This window comes from Homalodisca vitripennis, chromosome 4 (assembly GCF_021130785.1).
Source record: "Homalodisca vitripennis isolate AUS2020 chromosome 4, UT_GWSS_2.1, whole genome shotgun sequence".
Lineage (NCBI taxonomy): Eukaryota > Metazoa > Arthropoda > Insecta > Hemiptera > Cicadellidae > Homalodisca > Homalodisca vitripennis.
The window spans coordinates 43,317,379-43,339,157 of NC_060210.1; the positions used below are offsets into that span (position 1 = coordinate 43,317,379).

At 34.2% G+C, this 21,779-nt stretch overlaps 1 protein-coding gene across 1 annotated transcript in view; it reads right to left on the reverse strand.

Annotated features, from left to right (window-relative positions):
• Window positions 1-21,087, reverse strand: part of LOC124359223 (organic cation transporter protein) — a 46,030-nt gene extending 24,943 nt beyond the window's left edge. Inside the window, exon 1 of the mRNA XM_046811788.1 lies at window positions 20,754-21,087. Within this exon, the coding sequence (XP_046667744.1) occupies window positions 20,754-21,010 (257 nt within the window). The 5' untranslated portion in view covers window positions 21,011-21,087. The remainder of the gene's footprint in view (window positions 1-20,753) is intronic.
• Between the last annotated feature and the right edge of the window lie 692 nt (window positions 21,088-21,779).

A 21,779-nucleotide genomic window follows, 5' to 3' on the forward strand; every position in this document is an offset into this window, starting at 1 on the left:
AAACATTGCCGATAAAAGCCTGTGTAAAAGCGTCTGTACGCTTACACTGACGAAACAAACTTTACAAGAATTTGGTTCTACTGTCGATTAATGTGATTAATAATAAGTCATTTTAATCGCAAGAACGGTCGCTAGATTGTCGAAAGTAGCCTACCTGCGATAGCTGCTGTCGTTTCGTTGTCGTGGAAATGTTTGCAAAATCTGACATCTTGGCAATGTTTGGACTTCAAAATGTTACTGACCGACACTGCCTTCCAGTTCTCGTGAATAACTGTCCGACACTGGTCGCGACACCGCTCGCAAGCACAGGGACCTGTTTAGACTTGACAGTTTTACTGTCTGACACTGCTCTCCATTTCTCACCAACAGCTGTCCTACACCACTCGCGAGCACAGGGACCTGTTTAGACTTGACAGTTTTACTGTCTGACACTGCTCTCCATTTCTCACCAACAGTTGTCCTACACCACTCGCAAGCACAGGGACCTGTTTAGACTTGACAGTTTTACTGTCTGACACTGCTCTCCATTTCTCACCAACAGCTGTCCTACACCACTCGCGAGCACAGAGACCAGTTTCTGTTTCACTGCGACACAAAACTTGCACATTTTCTTGCGCGTGTGACGTAGCTTTGTTAGTTTCAAACCTATTTCCACACAGTGTTACTTTTATTTCGACAGTGTTGTTCTATATGTAATATCCTATGTAGTATTACATAATTTGTCAATTTATTGGTTTTTCACGTTTTTCATTATTGCAGTTTACATCTTATATGATCTGTTAACTCTCCCTTAAAACTATTCCTTTTGCATTTCAGAACGGTAGTTTATGAACATCTACCTTCGCAGGCAGATGTTCATTTTATAAACAGATTGCCAAACAAAATTAAAAATGCCTCAACGCCCAAGGTGTTAAAAACTCGTATCAAACTATGCTTGGCGTCAAACGCTTTCTACAGTGTTGATGAGTTTCTGGCATTCAACTGGAACACCACGCGATGAGGAAACTGACTCCAGCGCCGAAAGTGGGGGTAATTGGCATGTAATGAATGGGGAGTGCATGTTGTAAGTTCATATGTGGCCTGTATGTGGTATGAATAAAAAAATAGGTATGAAAATTGACGTTTGCTATGCAATGTATTGTTAACTGCGATTAAACGATTTCATTTGCATCTTTTAGTTTAATTTCTGTGTGATTCAGTAGGCACACACAAGCTGCCATCTGTCCTATATACACAGAGCTCATCTACTGTACCTAGATATAGGCTCGGTAACTGTCACTCTTTATCGACGAACAACCTCTGATATTGTGGTGTGGATAGTACAGAGGAGTGTGTATCAACGTGTGATAAGCCTGTGCGCTTGACGGCGATGCTGAATGTATGGTTCTGTTCTCTCGTGAGTCATGCCTTATAACATTCTTCTATGTGCTCAAAATTATAAGAATTGATTTGATACAATCCTACTGATGTTCTGTAAATTGATGTTTAATAATAATTTACCTACAAAACGAAGTTGTAAACATGTATAAAAAGAATTATCTTGTGTTAACGCCGATCACACTCCTTGTTAGTACTCGCCTTCTTCCTTACACAAGTTATTAATACTCAGTACTTATATTCTTCAGTAATACTTCTAATAATACTTCAGTAAGCATATGTTATACCTTGTTCTACTGAAAGAATAGAGCTCTCTGCAGTCAGAAGTTAAAAGTCCACACAAATCCTCTTTCTTATGATAAACAAAAAAGTTATTTCCACTTCTCGTAAATTAATTACCATCTAAGTAAATAATCGCTCAAAACATCACTACGAAGGAAAAAACAAAGACTGCTTTTGGTCTTAGAGAATAAAGTATTAGAGAGTAAAGGAAAACTAGAAAATAGAACGTTTGGGTGTGTATTAATATGATATTTAAAATGAGACATCTCATATAACGCTTCGAGACAAATAAAGGTTTAAAAGTGCATGAAGCTTAACATAATTCTTAAGTAAAGGAACTCAAGGTCGTTTCATTTCAGCCAGCTCTGAACCCTTTTACTGCCACGTCTAGTAGTGGTAGGGTGATAGGAAAACAGCTTAACGGTAGAAAAACTCAAGGCCGCCATATATTTGTAGACCTTGCCTTCCAAGATTTATCAATAAGTTGAAATAATATGTTACTTTTTTCCAATTCTTCCACATCACCAAATTTATTTTCTGTGATATATTCACAACGTTTTTCCTCACCTACCTGCAATAAATTGATAAATACGTCAGTATCGTCCTCGACGTCTCCACAAATTTACAAAACCGGTTTTCATTATATCCGGTTTACAAAAGTTTCCTATATATGCCTCGCAACCACTGACCTTAGCCCACGCCAAAGTTTGGTTATATAACCCTCCACTCGTGCTTACCGATAGGCCTACACACTAAAAACTAAGAAATATTTTCGTAAACTAAGAGATATTGCTGACGTTATCAACGTTTCATCTTACTTTTAGAGGAGAAAATATCTTTTTAGTTTTACTTTATTCATTCTCTAAGGACTGAAGAAAGATCTATGCTGGACTTTAACAAGCAGAGGGCATGGGAGAATAAGCACAGTACAATGTAGAAAGTTCTGATAAAAAGTATTATCTTCAGTATATATTCCTTGCTGGAGACTTAATTCATTCCAGTTTAATTCAATCCTACCTCCAAAACTTGTTAACAAAATATAACTTTTTTGCAACTGTCACGTTAGCCTTAAGACGGAATTTGCGAGAGATTTTTTTTATTTTCTTCAATGACCTCCAGAATCCAAAACCACAATGATCTAAAATTATTTTAAATGTCTAAAATGAATTTATCCTTATCAGTTTTCCTAATACTCATTTTCCTATAACTCATTTTACTACTACTATTTTCGGTGAACCGACACACATCGTATTAGGTACATTTCATTATATATATATATATATATATATATATATATATATATATATATATATATATATATATTTATTTATTCAAACCAAACTTGCTACATAAATAGTATTTGTACATAGCTTGAATAAGTTCGTTACCTAGTTCTAACAAGTACATTTCAAGATGGCGGTCATTCGCATTTAGACAATATTCTAATCTCGAGTATTTATGAAAATAAATTAATATGGCACTTATCATAGAATTTTCAAGTAATTCAACATTTATTCTTACTTATTTTTAGAGAACTTTTAAGGTTTCAATGTGGTGGCTGTTTAATGTAATCAAAATATTCAAAGGAACCGTTATAAGTGGATAATTTCGGATTGTTTTAGCTAAACCAAGGCCATTTCTGTTTAATAGAGACATGTATATGGTTACGACAATGTTTATCTTATAGGGTTTCAAGAAAATGAATTTGCGCAAGAACTTTAAAAGTAAGGGTTATTGTCCCATCAGTGTTGTGCTAACCATCCATCTAAACTAATAATTCATCTTCGGTTTAATTTCCAGAGGACGGCTTCATAGCGTCTACCTTTCCTCTGACTGAGTCAGAAGAGATATTATATTTTAATTTCAATCTATAAATAATTATCTTTGTGTAAGATGGATGCCCCAGACAATGTAGCTTGATTCATAGCTTGTCACTACACATATAATTATGTTAAAATCCGATGTAGGAATACTGTTGCACATTTTTCAACTGCTTTCACCTCCAAAGTTTTCTGCACCAATCATCAAAATATGATGTTGACAAGTGAAAATTTAAGATTTGAAATATCTTGCATCCTTTGATATGTTGACCATTTTACTTGTGTGATAGTACTTATGCAAGAATTGGAACTCGTATATCGTCACACTACTTTTAATCATGCGTTGCTCTTATAAATTCTAATTACTTTTTGAACTATAAATACTGCCACCTTATTAATTGCTGCCAACATTTGTTTAGATTAAAATGCACTTAATGACATTTAGGACGCCGAATTACAGTCACACGCCATCTCCGTTCAGTAAACCATTATACATTCACAATGCATAAAAGTTCTAGTCTGTTTCAAATTTACATTGGTCTTCCAATAGTTACGATCAATTTTCAAGTGTACTGAATCAAAACAATGAAAAGTTTTAAACAGTTTCATGCAGCGTACACATTACCTTATTCAGTATCTCATCAAAGGTTGATTTTCATTTCGGAAAAGCATTAAACCAATTTTACTATGTAGGTTATAGTAATGGAGAATTTCGTGACTAATATATTACATTTTCTTTGCTAGCTCAAAACTTACAGTTTCAATCGGAACTGATTACTGTGTGGGTTAGACATGTAATTACATTTCCAGATGAGGAGGCAGTAAAAGGTTCTGTCTTACAGTTCCCGATAGGTCTACTCACAGGTGGCATTGTGGCTGTGGTGTCCCTCGGGCCGCGGAAGACCGACCGCCTCGAAGGCCTGGCCGTACGTGCGTTTCGCAGCCTTTGGTAATGACGGCTATTACTGATTTCCATGTTGTAGCTCTACCCTAGAATCATTTATGGCCTCGCACGCTTCTACAACAGCTGATTGGATTTTTTTACATTGTTCCGGTGCGTTTGCTTCCTAAATTGCTGTTGTTTTTTTACCTAGCGACAACTAAGGAAAGACATACTACCTTACTCTTTCAACTATTTCACAAGTCTAGGTGTAGAATTTACAAGAAAATTACCATATTTGATTGAGAAATGTTCTACAGCATTGTAAACTGATTTCAATTACTAGAAAGCAATTCAACTTCTTAGTTGAACAATCCTTTTTAGTTAAACATTGCCGTACTACTAGAGAAGTAATGACTTATTCATTAAGCTTTACGCTTTAGAAATAAAATCACTTTATCATTATCATTATCACTGAAAATGACTATGTGCACAGTTCTCCTTTCAAATTAATTTGATTAAGCTTTTTACGGGATCTAGGCTATAATATATTGTTGTACGAGTTAAAAAGAAAAACACGCTCTTTGACAAAAGAGGCAGGTAAATTTTCTAATTATTTTAAAAGTGGAGAATTAAAACTCACGTATAAGTATTTAGGAAATTATTGATACCTTCGATTTATAACTCAGCTGACGCCAGATATGAGAAAACAAGACTAGTAGCTACGTGACTTATGTTCTCTTCAGCCTACGTAATAAAAATACTTGGACACTTTTCGGTCTCCCAGTACCAAGAGCCTAGTGTTACTACTCTCTGTGGAAAAGCTTATATGAACAGTTTTGTCATGTTTATGTTTGACGTTTTAGAGTTAGTTATTAAAAGCATTGATTGTTTGTTTTTTATATGTTTTCCTTATCTTCACACATTAATTCTACAATATTGTAAAAACTTGTAGTTTTAAGTCTACCAGTAATAAGAAAGTTTATCTGTAATAAATTGTGGTAGTTATAAGTCTGTATAAATATAATGATTCGTTCTAAGGAAATAACAAAAAGCAAGTGCACCGAGGTAACAGTTTTATAGAACAGTGCTACCAAATGTAGCATTGACAAGTCGTGACTAGACTAGCCCAGTGGAGAGTGTCATCATTGCTTTTGAATAATAAATGTTGAAGTGACCACTTATTTTGGAGGACTTTTAGTTTTTGCGCGGGAAAAAAACTGTCGTTTCGCGGCACTGAACGTCACGTCACGCTCGTGCGCTCTGTAGCCGCTAGGAGCCGCTGTCGCGGCCATTATGACTATTCTATTTGATGAGTTAGAGCTGTGCCAGTTTGGATTGGTAAAGGATTAGAAGCCTGCCAAATACCATGTTCTATTCTAAACCTGATACCAAGTACGGCTCGGAGACCAACATTACTTCCCGGCCTTTGCCGAAAAGTTGATAAGATATACTTATGAAGAATATGAAAAAAACATAAGAGAAATAAGAAGAAGCCATTTGACTTGTGTAGTTCATGATGGAAGGTCAAGGCCAAAGTGTTAACATGTTGTGCAACAGGTCGAGTAGTATTGAAATGCTTATAGGATTTTACTATAATCATTGGAATAAGCTTTAATAGTGCGGCGAGTGCCGCTACAGTTTTGAATTTGGCGCGCGTTATCCGTCTGTTGCCGCGAACGCTATAGCCAGCTGCGCCGACCTCTAGCCTTTAGCTCAAACAATAGGAGCCTCCTACCATCCGGAATTCTTCCGAACAGGTTCTGGTAGGATGGTTCCTGCTAGGTTTTCAGGCTGTGACCGGAGGTTGTGCACACAAAGGGTCGTTGTGCAGCTTTCGAGCAGGGTGGACCGGGAGAAGTTAGCGTGGGTGGTCTAGATTTTAGTAGTATTTTGTTAGGGAACCTTTCGGAACTATACCCAAATTATTAGTATTTATTTATTCATCAAAGCTGGTTAGGTTTTGGAATAGACGGAATCTAGTGGCGGATCCACGGATTATTCCTCTATAAGGTCCCACCTTCCGGTCGCGACGCCACGAGGTCGCAGATATTGGTAGCAGAGCCGTCCGCCTCGGATTCCCAACACCATTCCTAACCAGCATTAATTTTAATTTCACGCTTTCCGTCCAATTTTTTTTTTTAGTTTTTGTATTAACAGTGGTAATTTCTCAAACTATGGCGTAAATCACCCCAGGGCAGCGACCGACGCCACGAGGGAAGCAGCGACCTTCACCAACAGAATCAGATAACTAAATTAGTTATAGTCATTTAAAATAAGCTTAAAGTGTAAACCGTTATTACTTGAATTAATTTAAACATTTATTTTATTGTTCTCAGTTTAACTTTAATAGAATTTCATAGTTCAACCTTAATAATTTAATACCGTACTTTTTTGCCCGTTTTATAAAGTATTTCTTAAATATAAATATATTCTTAAATTTTTCTTAAATAGTATTTTTTTAATAACTAATAACAGTAAAGTCTCATTTAAGCTTTAACTAAGCAGAATTACGACTTGTTTAACCAAGTTCTATAGTTTTCTTTTATACTAGTAACCTGAAGTACACTTTGTATTAGACTGTAACACCATTTTTTTCACTAATTATAGGTGTTATGCAGTATTTTTCTTTGTTGACTTTAATTTACATAACTGTCCATTTATTATTTATTACAGCCACAATTCCTTTTTCAAGTTTTTCATAAGGATTAAGTCTTTTAAAATTTATTATCACGGAGTTCGTAATTTCCGTCTGTCTGTCTGTTTCAAACAAGAATTTCTCGTTTCGTTTTAAGACAGTTTTAAAATTTAAATTTGTCATTTTTCCTTGTAATTATACTTATAGTTCTAAGCTCGCAATTGTTATAATTATTTTACTTCATATTTTTACCCGAATTAGATATTCTTATTTTTGGAACTGCAGTAATATTTTTCGACACAAGTTTAGTCGGTTTGCCGTGCAAGCACGTAATTGCGTAAGCAGAGTTCCTCAGATCCGGTTTTTGTATCACTCCGTAGATAACGAAGTCTAATTATGTTATTCTACAATATATATTTTACTACTACAGTTAAGTACGAATATCTTATAATTTCCGGTCAATGTTTTAAGGTACTACGTAAGTTATCTTTGTAAGTAAACGGTAATTTGTTTTCGTTTTCACTTAAATAAATTGTAAACCGAATGATTTCTTTAAATTATTTTACGACTTAGCCTTATATACGTTTAGATGTTGGTTATATTAGTTAGTGTTAAACACATAATAATAACTGGTGGTTTTGTTTTGTGTAAATTACAGCTTGCGACGATCATTTGTAACTAACCTTGAGTTACGAATACAGGTAAGGTAGTTGGTGACTTTGTTATTTTTGTTATAGCCAATATTTTACTTTCGGTAGAATCTTAACCTTTGTGTTCTAAATATCACTTCGCTTGGAAATATGTTTGATGTTGGATACGAGCGTTTGTTTCAGGTACTTTAACAGTTGTTACAATAATTATAAGTCTAACAATGCTATGTGAATATAACTTTTATTTATTCAAAAGAGATATACAAGCTAATTTACAGAGTAAATTTTATAAAAATTAAACTACTTAAACTTTTTAACATCAATATAAAACTAATTTATAATTTATTAAAGTAACTACCTGATTTTTTTTTTCCTCCCAGTAGGTGTTGGTTTGCTGTATTTTTCTCAAAGCTAGGTCAGCCCAAGTTGTTTGAAATAATTGTTTTATTACTATTATTGTTTTCAAACTCCTCCAGTCTAATAATTAAAAAAGTAAACATATTTTGGTACCAGTTTGCTTTGTTTAGCTCCCCAAACCCAAATCACACACAATCTGCACTCCTTGGGAAAATAAATGGAATCTTGACCAACTCTTAGAATCTAATTCTGAACCAAGAAACATGGAACAGAGATGGAGTAAAGCTCTAGACAATCTGATCCGTGCTAAGGATAAAGTATCCAAACAGTATAATAAAGGTCGAGCACAAGTTCCCTTTAGAGTGGGTGATACAGTTATGTATCGACTATTTAACCTGAGTAATGCACCCAAACACATCTCAGCCAAGTTGCAGCCTATGTGGTCTAAACCTTTGGAAATTGAGACCTTTACCTCCCCTGTAACAGTTGCCTTGCGTGACCCAAAAACCAAGAAATTTGTTAGGTCAGCACATGTATCCCATATTAAAAAGTGCATTCTCCCAACTCCACGACAATGATCTGCCACTAGATATTTCCTCTATTCCGGAAAAGCCATTGTGATATTAGGTTTAATTTGAGTTTATTTTCATTCTTCTTTCATTTTACACCTTACAAATAACATTTCCTTTTCTTTTTCTACTCTTCATTGGGACCCTGCATTGGTGGCTGTGCCTGACACTGAGGTGGATTTGGCTAAGGAGTTCACCTGCGCGTGCTCTCCTCTTGCTACCTGGTGTTGGGTTTGGCAATTCTGATGTTTGGTCCAAACTGTCTACTATACACTTACACGGGGATGGGTGGTTATGAGATCTGCCGTTTAAATTTTTTTTGTTTGAAGTATTTACAGCTTCCTTGATTTAGCATTTATTTATATATTTTTTCAGTAATCTATAATGGGAGCAGCGACAGTCTCATTGCCTCCTATGCGCAACCCCAAACACACTTCATTAACACATCTTTAACTATCTCTATCCTTTTAATTAATTTTTTTTTTGTTAAGTTATAACTTAAGGCATTTAGGGATAGAGAATAATTTGTATCGATAAATGCTTTAGAACCGACATTATTGAGCTTTTCCCTTATAGTCGACTTTTCAACAAAGTTTTCTCCTATATACAACTAGGCTAAAGCTATAGCGAAGCACTCACGCCAGTTAGTCAAACCTTATTTATTGCTATAAATGTTTATCTCTGTGTAATTTAGTGTTCGTGTATGGTTTTTCGTGATAGATATTACTTTGTATTTTCGAGCATGCGTGTTACGACCTTATAATGGTCAGTTATATGTATATTTATTTGTATGTGTTAGTTATACAGAGTGGTTATCCTATCCACATATTAATGGTTATTACCAATCATTTCCTGGCCTACTAACTCTGAGCCAACAGGAGTTTTTTTTTTCTCTTGAGTTATTGTTTGTTGGCCCATTCCTTCTCGATCTGAACACTCCATTTAGGGAATACTACTCGCCATATGTCACCAAACAATCTTGAAAAACTAATAGGGTAGATAAGTTTAAAGAACTTGTTAGCAGACCAATTCTCCTCTTTCCTTGCCTCTTATGACTGTAGTCACTGGGAGACCTCATCATTTAGATTTGGATTTATTTCTCCAATGGCCATTTCATCTTTTCACCACCTTTCCTGTATTTCAAATATTGAAAGAATATGAACAAAACAATGAATTGTATATGTTCTTCCAGAGAGGTCATGGGGACCTTTCACTCCCTCTCATTCTGCGTCCGGTAGATTGGCTTGTTGGCAGCAGGCTTGTCTCCCGCTGCGGGAGGGGGGGAGGGAAGTAAGGGGAACAGGACTAGGATTATGGCCAGCTACGATGGAAGAAATATTCTATGAGTTACACAAGAATAAAATTTCCTTAACTTCTCCTTTCCTACTTGGCCTATTCTTGGAGGGAAATCTGAGTCTGATGATGGGGCTGAATGAAGGTCGTGATTCTCAGTCAAACACGGTTTCCAGAATACTGATTCCTTTTACCTAGACTATCTTCTATAATTTAATTAAACTTTTTAAAGAAGCCCAACCTTAACCTTGGAAGAGTTAGAAGTATTTAGCAGGTATGTGACATATTGGTGATAGATAGATCTTAGTTGCTTCCACTTATGGGTTGAAGTTGTCTGTGGTTGAGGACTGGAGCTGTTCAGCGAGAATGGGCGCGGTTTCTGCACCGCCTTTCTGCATGGTAGTGTTATTTGAATATTTTAGTAAACTCTGCGTTCTAGTTTAAGATTTTTGGCTCAATTTAACTTTAACTGGTTCACTTCCAAATAACTTTCCTCTCACCCTTTCTACCACTCTTAATGGCTAAGCCTTCGAACTCCTCGGAGAAGGAGGGGAGGATGCGGCGAGTGCCGCTACAGTTTTGAATTTGGCGCGCGTTATCCGTCTGTTGCCGCGAACGCTATAGCCAGCTGCGCCGACCTCTAGCCTTTAGCTCAAACAATAGGAGCCTCCTACCATCCGGAATTCTTCCGAACAGGTTCTGGTAGGATGGTTCCTGCTAGGTTTTCAGGCTGTGACCGGAGGTTGTGCACACAAAGGGTCGTTGTGCAGCTTTCGAGCAGGGTGGACCGGGAGAAGTTAGCGTGGGTGGTCTAGATTTTAGTAGTATTTTGTTAGGGAACCTTTCGGAACTATACCCAAATTATTAGTATTTATTTATTCATCAAAGCTGGTTAGGTTTTGGAATAGACGGAATCTAGTGGCGGATCCACGGATTATTCCTCTATAAGGTCCCACCTTCCGGTCGCGACGCCACGAGGTCGCAATAGTAGTACTTGACTATTAAAATTATTTGCTATGAAATAATCAATCGCATGGCATTAAATATTAAAATACTGAATAACATTATTTAAATAACATTAGATAATAAATGGTAGGCTATATGAAGACCAAAATTATTGGATTTTAATAAAAATCCAATAACTTTACTTTACACTTTAGCTGTGACTTGAAAAGTATGTAGTGATTTTATGATTGGAAAATAAGTAATCACTTTATATATTTTAGCAGTTATATTCGATACTAAGCATTACAGTCATGAACCAGCTACATATTTGTGTTTAGAAAGTTTGAATTGTGGTTAGGTTATTTATGTAATCACATATTTTCTATTGACAAATTTAAAAATATTATACCTTTTTGAAGAACCGAATTAGTTGTAATGAAATATTGAGTGTTGCATATACTTCTTAATCTTATGTTGGTTTTATATTTTAAGTAGGCCTACTTGCTTTCCGAATGTCTGAGGATAGGTAATATTTGTTTCGTCAAGAACAATCTAAAATTGAATCACAACATAAATGCACAATCATACATTTTAGATGTATCTAAGTATTAATATAATGTGTATTTAAAAATTAATGTATTATTTAATATGATAATCATGTGTTGAGGGATAGCATTAGAACCGACTACAAATAGTTAAACTACAAAAACCAAGAATCGAATGTACCGCATTGATTTAGTATTGATGCTAAGCAGAAGCAGAGCCGTGTAAGCAGAGTCGTGTAAGCAGAATCGTGTAAGCTGAGTAGTGGTGGGCGAGGTATGTTGCTGGGCCTCAGGTGTATCAAAGAGGACGGCGGCCATAATTACGAATGTTCTTTCGTTGGATCAAAGTCTGGCGCGTTTCCAAATCTGTTTTTGCGAATACACTCGACGGAAACTGAACATTTGTTTACAAAGGTATTTTAATTTTGACACATACAACTCCCCAGTAATATTCCTTCTCAATGGAAACACGTTATTGAAATGTATACAATATTTTTTGTTTGCATAAAGTAACCTAGGCGAATACATTTCGTTCGTCTTTTATCCTGCAAACAAACTAATTCGTGACTCAAGCAAAACATCAATTAATTATGTTTCAATACGGTTAAATTCATTGCCCGTTGTTTCTTGAATTGCACTTTCATTCCTTGAAATTAACGTAGCATATGTAACAACGACTTGCGGAACACATGAGACAAGCACTGCTGGCACTGGAACAAGTTGCTAATATTGACAGGACCTATATGACGGTCCGAAATACTGTCCTCTAGGTTTGGATTGTTTTTATTTGGCTGGTAACTTCTTAACATTCACGCTGTAAAGTTAATTTCAGCTTGGAGTGCTGGCCCCTAATTTACACGCCTCTTTGTAGAATATATATAAGCGTTTTGGTAGGCGTTACCACTACAATGCCCAGAATTATATAAAGAGCCATTCATGTATTTAAAATTTATATAATATTATGTCCACAACTATTATGTTATATACACAAAATGTTACATTCAGGCGTATTCCCCTTGTTTTCTTTCTTTTAATTTAAAAGTTATTGAATTCGTTGAAAGTTAAATTATAGTATAATTATAACAATGTTTAACACAAGTTCTAAGACAAAGGTTTTACAAATTATCTAAAATAACAAATGTGTATTCATCTTATTTTTAACATCTCATTTGAACATAAAACTTTAGCACTCATTAAAAGGAAAAGGTTTACAAACCAATCTAAACGAAACATATGTATATTCATTTTCAATGCTTCATTTGAACATAGCAATTTACTCAATTAGTGTTTATGTTATGATACACTTAGTAGTTTTTCGTATGATGCAGTTTATGCATAATAGTATGCACAAAACAAAACAACAGCTTCTGATTTATCAATAACGTGGTCCAATACAGTGTGCGAATTCTAACGGTGTATTGTTTAATAAAAATATTATCTCCATAGACGCATTAGTATTTGAGCAAACCCTTACGTAATATAATACAGTCGAGAAGGCCAATCACTTGAAAACTATGGGACCAAAACTTGAGGCAGATTTATCAAATTTTAAACACCTGAAAGTCGGCTTTACAGATTTTCCATTTGTATGCATGCACATTGCCGATTTAACTATTTATATATGGACGTGAAATGGGTTCTGGGCTAATTTCATAAAACAGCAAATCAGCAATTCTAATGATCTCACAAACTTTTGTCTTTCGTACGCTTTGATGACATCACAGATTATTATAAATCCATCACATAATTACTAATCAAGCTATATATTTTTAATTTTAGACTTAGCTAGAGTTAATCCTAAATTATACAATATAAAAATAAATAAATAAATAGTTATATATTCCACAGTGATATTTCTGGTATTTTATAAATAATATTAAACGGCATACGAGGATCATGCTGGAGTTGAAATCGCCCACAACATCGGCGCTGGTTATATCACTCAAATTACAACACATAATTCAGAATACATCATATATTTATATCTACCATATCAGAATTAGAAAATTAACTGTTTGCAAAGACAAATATTGCATTTGATATTGTTATCATATTATTCTATTTGGAGCTTGTATAGTTAATAATATTTGCCGTAGTATGAGTAGAGTATTTTAAGAGAACAGTTAATCTTTTGAACTAACGAGTTTGGTTGTTTTCAGCGAGTTAAAGGTAATAATGAGAGAACGATGACATGGAAATTTTTTAAGTTTATAAGAGAAAAGCAAAAAACAAAATAAAATATAAATGAGTACGGTATATACAGAATATATACTCAGTACCTACTCTGAAAACTAGTAACAATGACAAACAAGACAAGATTCTACAAGAGTGTAGTATTAATGGTGTGTTCTGTTTTTTAGTAAAGTAGTAAAACTAATCAAACCTAGAATCAACCTTGGGTTTTTATAGTACTAATAGCGTGGTGTATTTTTGTAACCAATAAAGGAAATGAGGTTAACAATGGAAGTAACCAATTCGAGAATTGTAGACGCGTTCGTTAGTTGAAATATAATCTAATGAGCAAGCAGCCATTCATTTCATTGTTTAAAGTTTGTTATTGGCAATGGAGGGTTGGAAAGGATACAGAATTTCGGACATTTGTCATCGTTATATGTTACAAAAGTATAACACAACGTTTTGTGGGGTGAGATCTACCCTCTTCGTCATCTGAGGGGACTATTAATACGTACAAGAATAAAGAACAGAAAGAAGAAAAGGAGGGGGAAAAAGTGTTCATACTGTACATACTCGATAGTTGCTTGGAGTCCAGTGCAGGTGTTGTCGCTGCACAGGATGGAAGTCCCGAGCACAAGTCACGAGTATGATAATTCATGAGCACAATCATACGACACACCAGCACAGGCGAGTGAGTATGGCGAATGTATATAAATACCCCCTTTACACCAACGAAGAGAATAGATTCCAATCTCGAAACATTTTATATATCCTGTGTAACATATAACGATGGCAAATATCCGAAATCGTGTTATCCTTTCAGCAAATCACATTACATAACATGGTTACTTTATAGGGTATTAGACCCAATACAAGAATCAATACTTTGTTTAAAATTAATGAACTACAAAGCAAACATGCTTTGTCGCTCGCTCTATAAAGGAAATTTTCCTGTTGAACGGTAAGACGAAAATCGTGTTGATTGATACAACACAATGGAAAGTTAGGATTATTATTACCAGTCTGATAATGGAAGGGTAATGGATATACATTAATTTGGTACTTCTGACCGTCTGTTAATTGAATCCAGAGCTGACCACAATAACCGGTCCTATCTCTGCTGGCCAGACACTGCCGAGCAGGCTTGCCACACACAACACTGCCACCTACCACACCTGCCGGTTTGTCTCGAATTAATTAACCTCATCAATTGATTCCACTTTATAATTAAGCCTCCATTACGTAATTTTAGACGGTAGCTACTAGAAGTGCTTATTTGAAAATGCTATGTTTAGAGTAAATTATGAACTGCTATATTTGAAAAATTATAGAAAACTCACCTGTTCATAAAGTTTTCTTTAGTACATAATTTCCATAGCATGTAACTGCGTTTAATTATTTTTCTGGATTAGTACAAACATTTTCTTATCTAATTTCATGGTTCCTTCTTACACAGACGAAATTACACAAAAAAGTTTAGAACAGCTTACAAATGTATTAACCTCGGTACACATACAGTATAAAACACACACACACACACACACACACACACACCACACACACACACACACACACACACACACACACACACACACACACACACACACACACACACACACACACACACATTTTATATATATATATATATATGTATATATATATGTATATATATATATATATATATATATATATTGTTATAATATACAGCATATTACATACCGTATATATATAACCAATACTGGCATTCATAATATTAACAATTTTACCATAAAGAAAATTAGTTACAAAATGCTGTGAATTATTACAGTTCAGTGTAAAGTTAGTCTTCTCTTTTCACCACTCTAGTTCGTTTGCAAATTTAATTTAATTTACCACCCATTTATTCAGATTGAATACCATTATAAATACAATACTCAAACACTACACATAGTTATATCACCACATTTTATTGGTTAAAAATATTTGTGGGCTATAAGGGCCAGTGGACGCATGTACCTTAAATGTATATTTATCTAAACACATTGCCTTAGGACAGGCGTACTTCAAAATAAAATCTATCGATTTGAAAAACGTATCAAATTTGAGATGAATTGAATAGAACGTTCCAATTTACTCTTGTATTTACGACGGATAATGCGTTACAGAAAATATGTTCCTTTGTATGTTGAGAATATACCTCTTTATCTATTCAAGGTGTACCGAAATTGAGTTATCAGCGTCAATTTGTTCTCTTCGATGTGATCTACAACCCGCAGTATTTTGACAAGTAGCAATTATGGAGATATGATTGGCGGTGTGGCAGGTCTAAACCTGCAAGAATTGTAGCTAACACAAATTGATATGTTGTCCTAAACATCTACATTCTACAATAATATTTACATGCCTGTTTGTGATAGTATTGTTGAGATACCAGCTATTTACAAGAAAGGTAAGCTATTATTTGTGTTATCACTCTTTAAGTTGGTGCATTCAGTTTTTAGTTGGCTTACATTTTACTAACAAAGTCAGGAGCCTTTAACACTTCCGTTGGCGACAAGAAAAATGTTTTTAAACCCTGTACGAAAATCAGACCTATAGGAAATTCTGGGCCATTTTGTTACTAGGCCTATGGAAAAATAAATAACAATGAGGATGGGATTTTGTTACAACATGCACATGGGTACAAAAAACAACAATTATTTATTAATTTAATTCATGTGATGGTTTTGACTGATTAATGGTATTAGGTAGGCTAGGTATTAATGAAATGTTATTTAAGAAACTGAATTTTCTTTCAATTATACTCTCCATCAAAATTTTAAAAACGTGAATCCCTTGAAACTGTGATGAACTCTCTAGTAATAAATAAATATTAAAAGCTGTTTATACGAAATATTACTAAAGAAAATGGCACGATTTATTTACAGTATTAATTTCCTTACAAGTTTAAATTTTATTTAAATTTCAATAAATATTTTTGATGTAAATATTACGTTTTTTTGAATTTTTAGAGTATAATTTCGGTTTCGAACTTTGGAAACTATAATATAATTTGGAAGGATTGTGATTAATATATAGTTCAGACTATAATTCACTGCGTCATACGTAATATTGTATCTCGCCATATTCAATAAAATTAAAATATATGTTACCAAAGAGCCATCTGTAATAAATGACTGAGTTGTCTCCAATAAAAACAAAGTTAAAAATGTATTGCAAATGTACGACCTTATTTTAAGTCGTAGATTTATGGAATATGTCTCATTTCAAAGATCATAATTACGCATAGCCTACAATTGCTTCTCAGCTTTTTAAAGACATTTTTTTGGTTGTTGTTTAAAAAATCACACTGAAGAGGATTTGGATGAATATTAGTTATATCTCTTAAACGAGACACATCCCATAACACTTCGATCAAAGTAAGGCCGTAAACGCGCATGTGGTTTAATATTGTTTTTATGAGGGTTACCTCAAGGTCAAAACAGTAACGAGTCATAAACTTGGTCTTGTGGTATCTGAATAAGATTGCATAAGATTCGTTTTAGTATTAATTAAATTAATAGAGAGAAAAAATCTATTACATGGAGGAACAAGTTTTAGCTAGAATCATCAGTAGATTGAAGATAAAATTCAAATTTGAACCAACTTAATTGTACACTTATTCTGGTAGTGATATTGTCCTTAAAGACAAGACGCCTTTATTAAAATGTAATAAAACACTACTTTCTCTGTAGTATACAGCGGCGTTAAATATTAACCCTTCTCTAACGGTTCAGTATGACGTTTAATATAAACACGCTTTAGCAGTAGTATTCAGCGTTAAATACAATCGTCACTAGCTGTAGTATGCGAAAGATACTACTGCAGCTGTAGTTTACAATACATAAACACTGTTTTAGCTGTAGTATATGACAAATATAAACACCACTCTAGTTGTAGTATACGATGTAAACACTTTGGGTACTAAGCGGCCGTAGCGCCACTTGTTCATGCTCTGGGAGCGAATATGTTAAATGGAGGGACCACTTTTTGTAGGTACCGTTTTTTGTGTGTGTTTTTTTATGATAAATTTAAAGTTGAATCAGAGGTACTATATTGTATATCGTTTAGCTGTGGTGGTGATATATGAAGTGTTATGTTTTAATATTTCTCTTTTCTTCAAGTTAAACTATACTAAAATAAAGATGTTTTGGAGTGCAGGCCGGCTCATGTACCCGCGCAGGAACACTCACACCACACTACATGTACAAGTAAATACTTTTGGTACATTTAAAACCCTTAAAGTGATTAAAAACACATGGCAATTATGAGTATTATTAGGATGAAGTAAAGAAACAAATCTATAATACATTAATTTATTTACCAAAACTTCAATAAAATAGTCCTAAAAAACAATAATATTATGCATTTTAGGAGTGACCGAATTAAACAATAAAATTCATGTAAAAGACTACCAATATGCTACTGTTTAAGTACTGACTTGATATAATCAAAACTTATGCTAAATTATTATGATGCATTAAAAACATTCTGCTGTAAAACGTTGGCAGAATGAACTTTACCTTCCAAATCGTCCAACGTCAGTTGGAAATTTAAACAAAGGATGTAAACCGTACGGACTGTGATTGTTTGCTAAACTAGAATAAAGAGGCTATTAAATAAAATTCGATTCCATGTTTCGATTTTTTTCCTTTTATCAGCTTGGGTTTCGTAAACAAAATCAAGGAACCTTATAAAAATGGGCACCTGTCCTATCGAATATACAATCAATGGCCCTAGCGACCACACGGTTAGCTCCTTGACAAGTCAGTATTTCTGCAAACCCATACTCAGAAACAATTAAAGTCAATATCTATTTAGTAATATCATACATCAAAAGTGTATATGAAATAGTTATTATGAATGAACGAAGATTAATTACAAGTAACAATTTAGTTTAGCGCCGTTAGTGGCAATTTATTGTGGTGGGAGGAGCAACTACCCTGAGAGTATGAAAACCTTTGTGAAAGAGGAGTTTAATTTTGAAATTTGATAAAAAATTATGGCCTTGAAATTAAAATTTTACATCACTTCCTATTATTTTGGATGTTACGATGATAATAGCATACAAATAAAACCTCCGTCACCATGTTCAAAATCAATCGTTCAATTCTAATATTCTATAAACATCCGTCATGCCCGACCCCGAATTACCTCGTTTTTAAGGTATCAGCGTTAACTAACTTTCGCGATATAACTGTTTTTGGGGCTCTAGTGGGTTGGAAACGAGTTGGAGAATGTTGGGTTCGTGCTGCAATCTTCTGGATATTAATCAAACTACTTGAATGCCATATGCTTCGTATCGCGTGCGAGTTCTGCAGTGTTTCGGAATAACGCCTTTTGATTATAACAGCCCTCTGATGTTTATTTGTCGATAGTTGAGGGAGTAAGGCCTTTATTAATTAACCATTTAAATTAGTAACCCTTAGTTACCATTTAAAATATTTCTACCGTTGTTGGTATATTATAATATATATAATATTTCAGCAGCGTCCTTATGGAGGTAGTATATTCCTATTACTATGTTCAGATATTACTTAATAGCACTACATGAGTCATCAATAACTGTAACAATTAGGATATCTGAAAATACACATTCACAAACATTTTGTCCTATTTTTAGAGCGTTAATGTTTTAGTAACAGTGGGGAGGAGGAATAAAATTCCATCAAACATCGGAAGTACGTAGGGGATGGCGTCCGTGAGTTTGAAAAATATTACGAGTATGTTAAACTCTAAATACGTTACAATTATAAAGTTAAATGTATAGTGAATTTTACCAATAAGCACGTGTTTATGTCACTCGTTAAGATAATCAGTTTAAAAAATAAGAATAATATGTTTTGATTTTCGAAGATAAATTAGTTTCCGTTCTTGTGTACACATAAAATTTCACATAGGCGACGCCGTAAATAATAAAAATATTTACAATAACGAATAGTAATGCATTAAAACTCTCTTAAATAACGTATTACCATATTCCATTTATATCTTAGTATGCAATTAATAACAATGGCAATCTATAGATTTTATCAGAGATTATAGTAGTAAATAAGTCTCTTCAAAAACTTTAAACTCGGCCTTTTATTTTTAATGGGAAATCTATTCAAATAATATTTAGTAACACTTTGTCTTCTTGAATAAAGTCTAAAAAAGACCTTTCACAAGACACAGGTCCAAGTTCTCTCCTTTAGTCTATACACTGTAGAAATCGTCTTCTAATGTTTGAGTTTAAAATATCAAATTAAATTTTCTAACGACATATTTGTATATGAGTAAAAGATTTATTCTTGTTAAAATGTTAAAATTAAAATTAGCATGGCTCCTAGTCTCTACGAATAATTCGGATATGGAACATGTTCGGCATCTAGTGAATTTACGGAATAATAACGAACTTTTCACTAATAAGGACTCATCATATACAACATATCTGACATGAAAGTAACTTAGAAGTCAATTGAATAAAGTGAGAGGAATTTATCACAAAGATAAATGTATGTTCAATATCTAGCTACATTTCTACAATATTAAGCAAGATACAGAATAATTATAATATATTTGGGCTGATTAATCATGAATTCATTCCGTATTAGATTTTGGGTGTTTTATTTATTGAGCTTTAACTAACAATATGCCTGAAGTTCTAGATTACATTGAATTCAGTTATTTAATAACCAGCATAGGGCAAATTAAATATCTCGTCACAAGAGCCATATTTTTAGAATACTCTGAAATAAGATGTAGATGTAATTTACATAATACAACTAATTATAATAAATTACTTTCAGTTATGCGTATTGTGTATTGTTTCAGTAGACGTTTAGTAACTTTTATTGGTTTGTTTTATTAAAACTCCATGAAATTAAAAAATCCTGAATGACTTTTGAAAAAGCAATTTATGTTCATCACTGAAAGGTTTACTTACTACCCTCGTATGTCTGAATATTTTTCATTGCACGTTGTCTTTCTGAAAAGGATTTGACGATTATAGGTTGTTTTAAGGTTTTTAACGTTTAGATACAAGTTTATCACATTTAAGAACGTTAAAGACAAACTTTTAAAAACCACTGATGACTATTTCTTTAGGAGTAATGCAAATCTTAATTAGATTTCTCCCACAAACCTCCATGAAAACACAAAACAAGCCATAGCGATTTTACAAAATATACTTATTCTATAGGAATGGCTTATGGTCGAAACTCACTGTTGGTGGAGAGGAAGATGGTCCAGCTCGGGCACGCGGCACCAGTGGCTCTCGGGTACCAGGGTGATGAAGATCTGAGCGAAATACACGAAAGACACAAAGAACGCGAAGGGGATCATCATCAAGAACAGGAGCTTCTGGTAGAGTCCGAACTCTCCTATGTGGGGAAGAATGTCATCAAAGTCCATCTCACCCTTGTCTCGAGTGACGTCAGACTTGTCGGCCGCGGCAGGCGGGGTGTGATGGTCTACGGCCATTCTGTAGTGACTAGAGGAGCGGTGAGTAGGGAACTGCAGTTGACTGACGCGGCCGTGGTGATCGTGCTCCACTCACTCCACACTATCCCTCCCTCTACCACCGTCCTGGCATTGCCGTGGAGCGGAGTTTCTATAGGAAGTGAACCCTTCTTCTCTTTTGTTCTAACCTTGATTTGTAATACGGACGTAAAGAGAATGAGAAAATGGCATAGCATACTCTTATAACTAAAACACAAAATATACTTTCTAGCAAAATTTCCTTTACTAACCTTGACAAGATGATAAATAAACCTATTTATTTAATTGCTTACATTTACATCCTGAGATAATAATTAAATTAATTTCCCTGAACACAGGAAATAAACTTGATGTTGCAAACAATCCTGGACAAGTAAATTTACGGCTATCAAATTCAAATCAAGCCGGACCAATTGTCAAGAGTGTTTCCTAAGCTACTTTTTTTTCTAAAGAATATGATAAAATTTTCCTTCAAGCCCAGCTTCAATAAAGGTATTTCTCGTGCGGCTCTTCTATTTTTAAATAAGGTACGATAAAAGGTTTGGAATGTTAATTTTATCTTCTTGGTGATAACTTTCAATATTCCTTCTTTCTATTTAGTTAGAATATAATAATATTTTACAATATATAAACGCCAAATATCACTGACTGACACATACGAAGTCTCAGTAATTAGAGAATGTGTTTATATAGAACGTTCTACACATGTTCGGCTTATCTCTTAGGCGCTCGGTAAGAAAGTGGTTTAAAA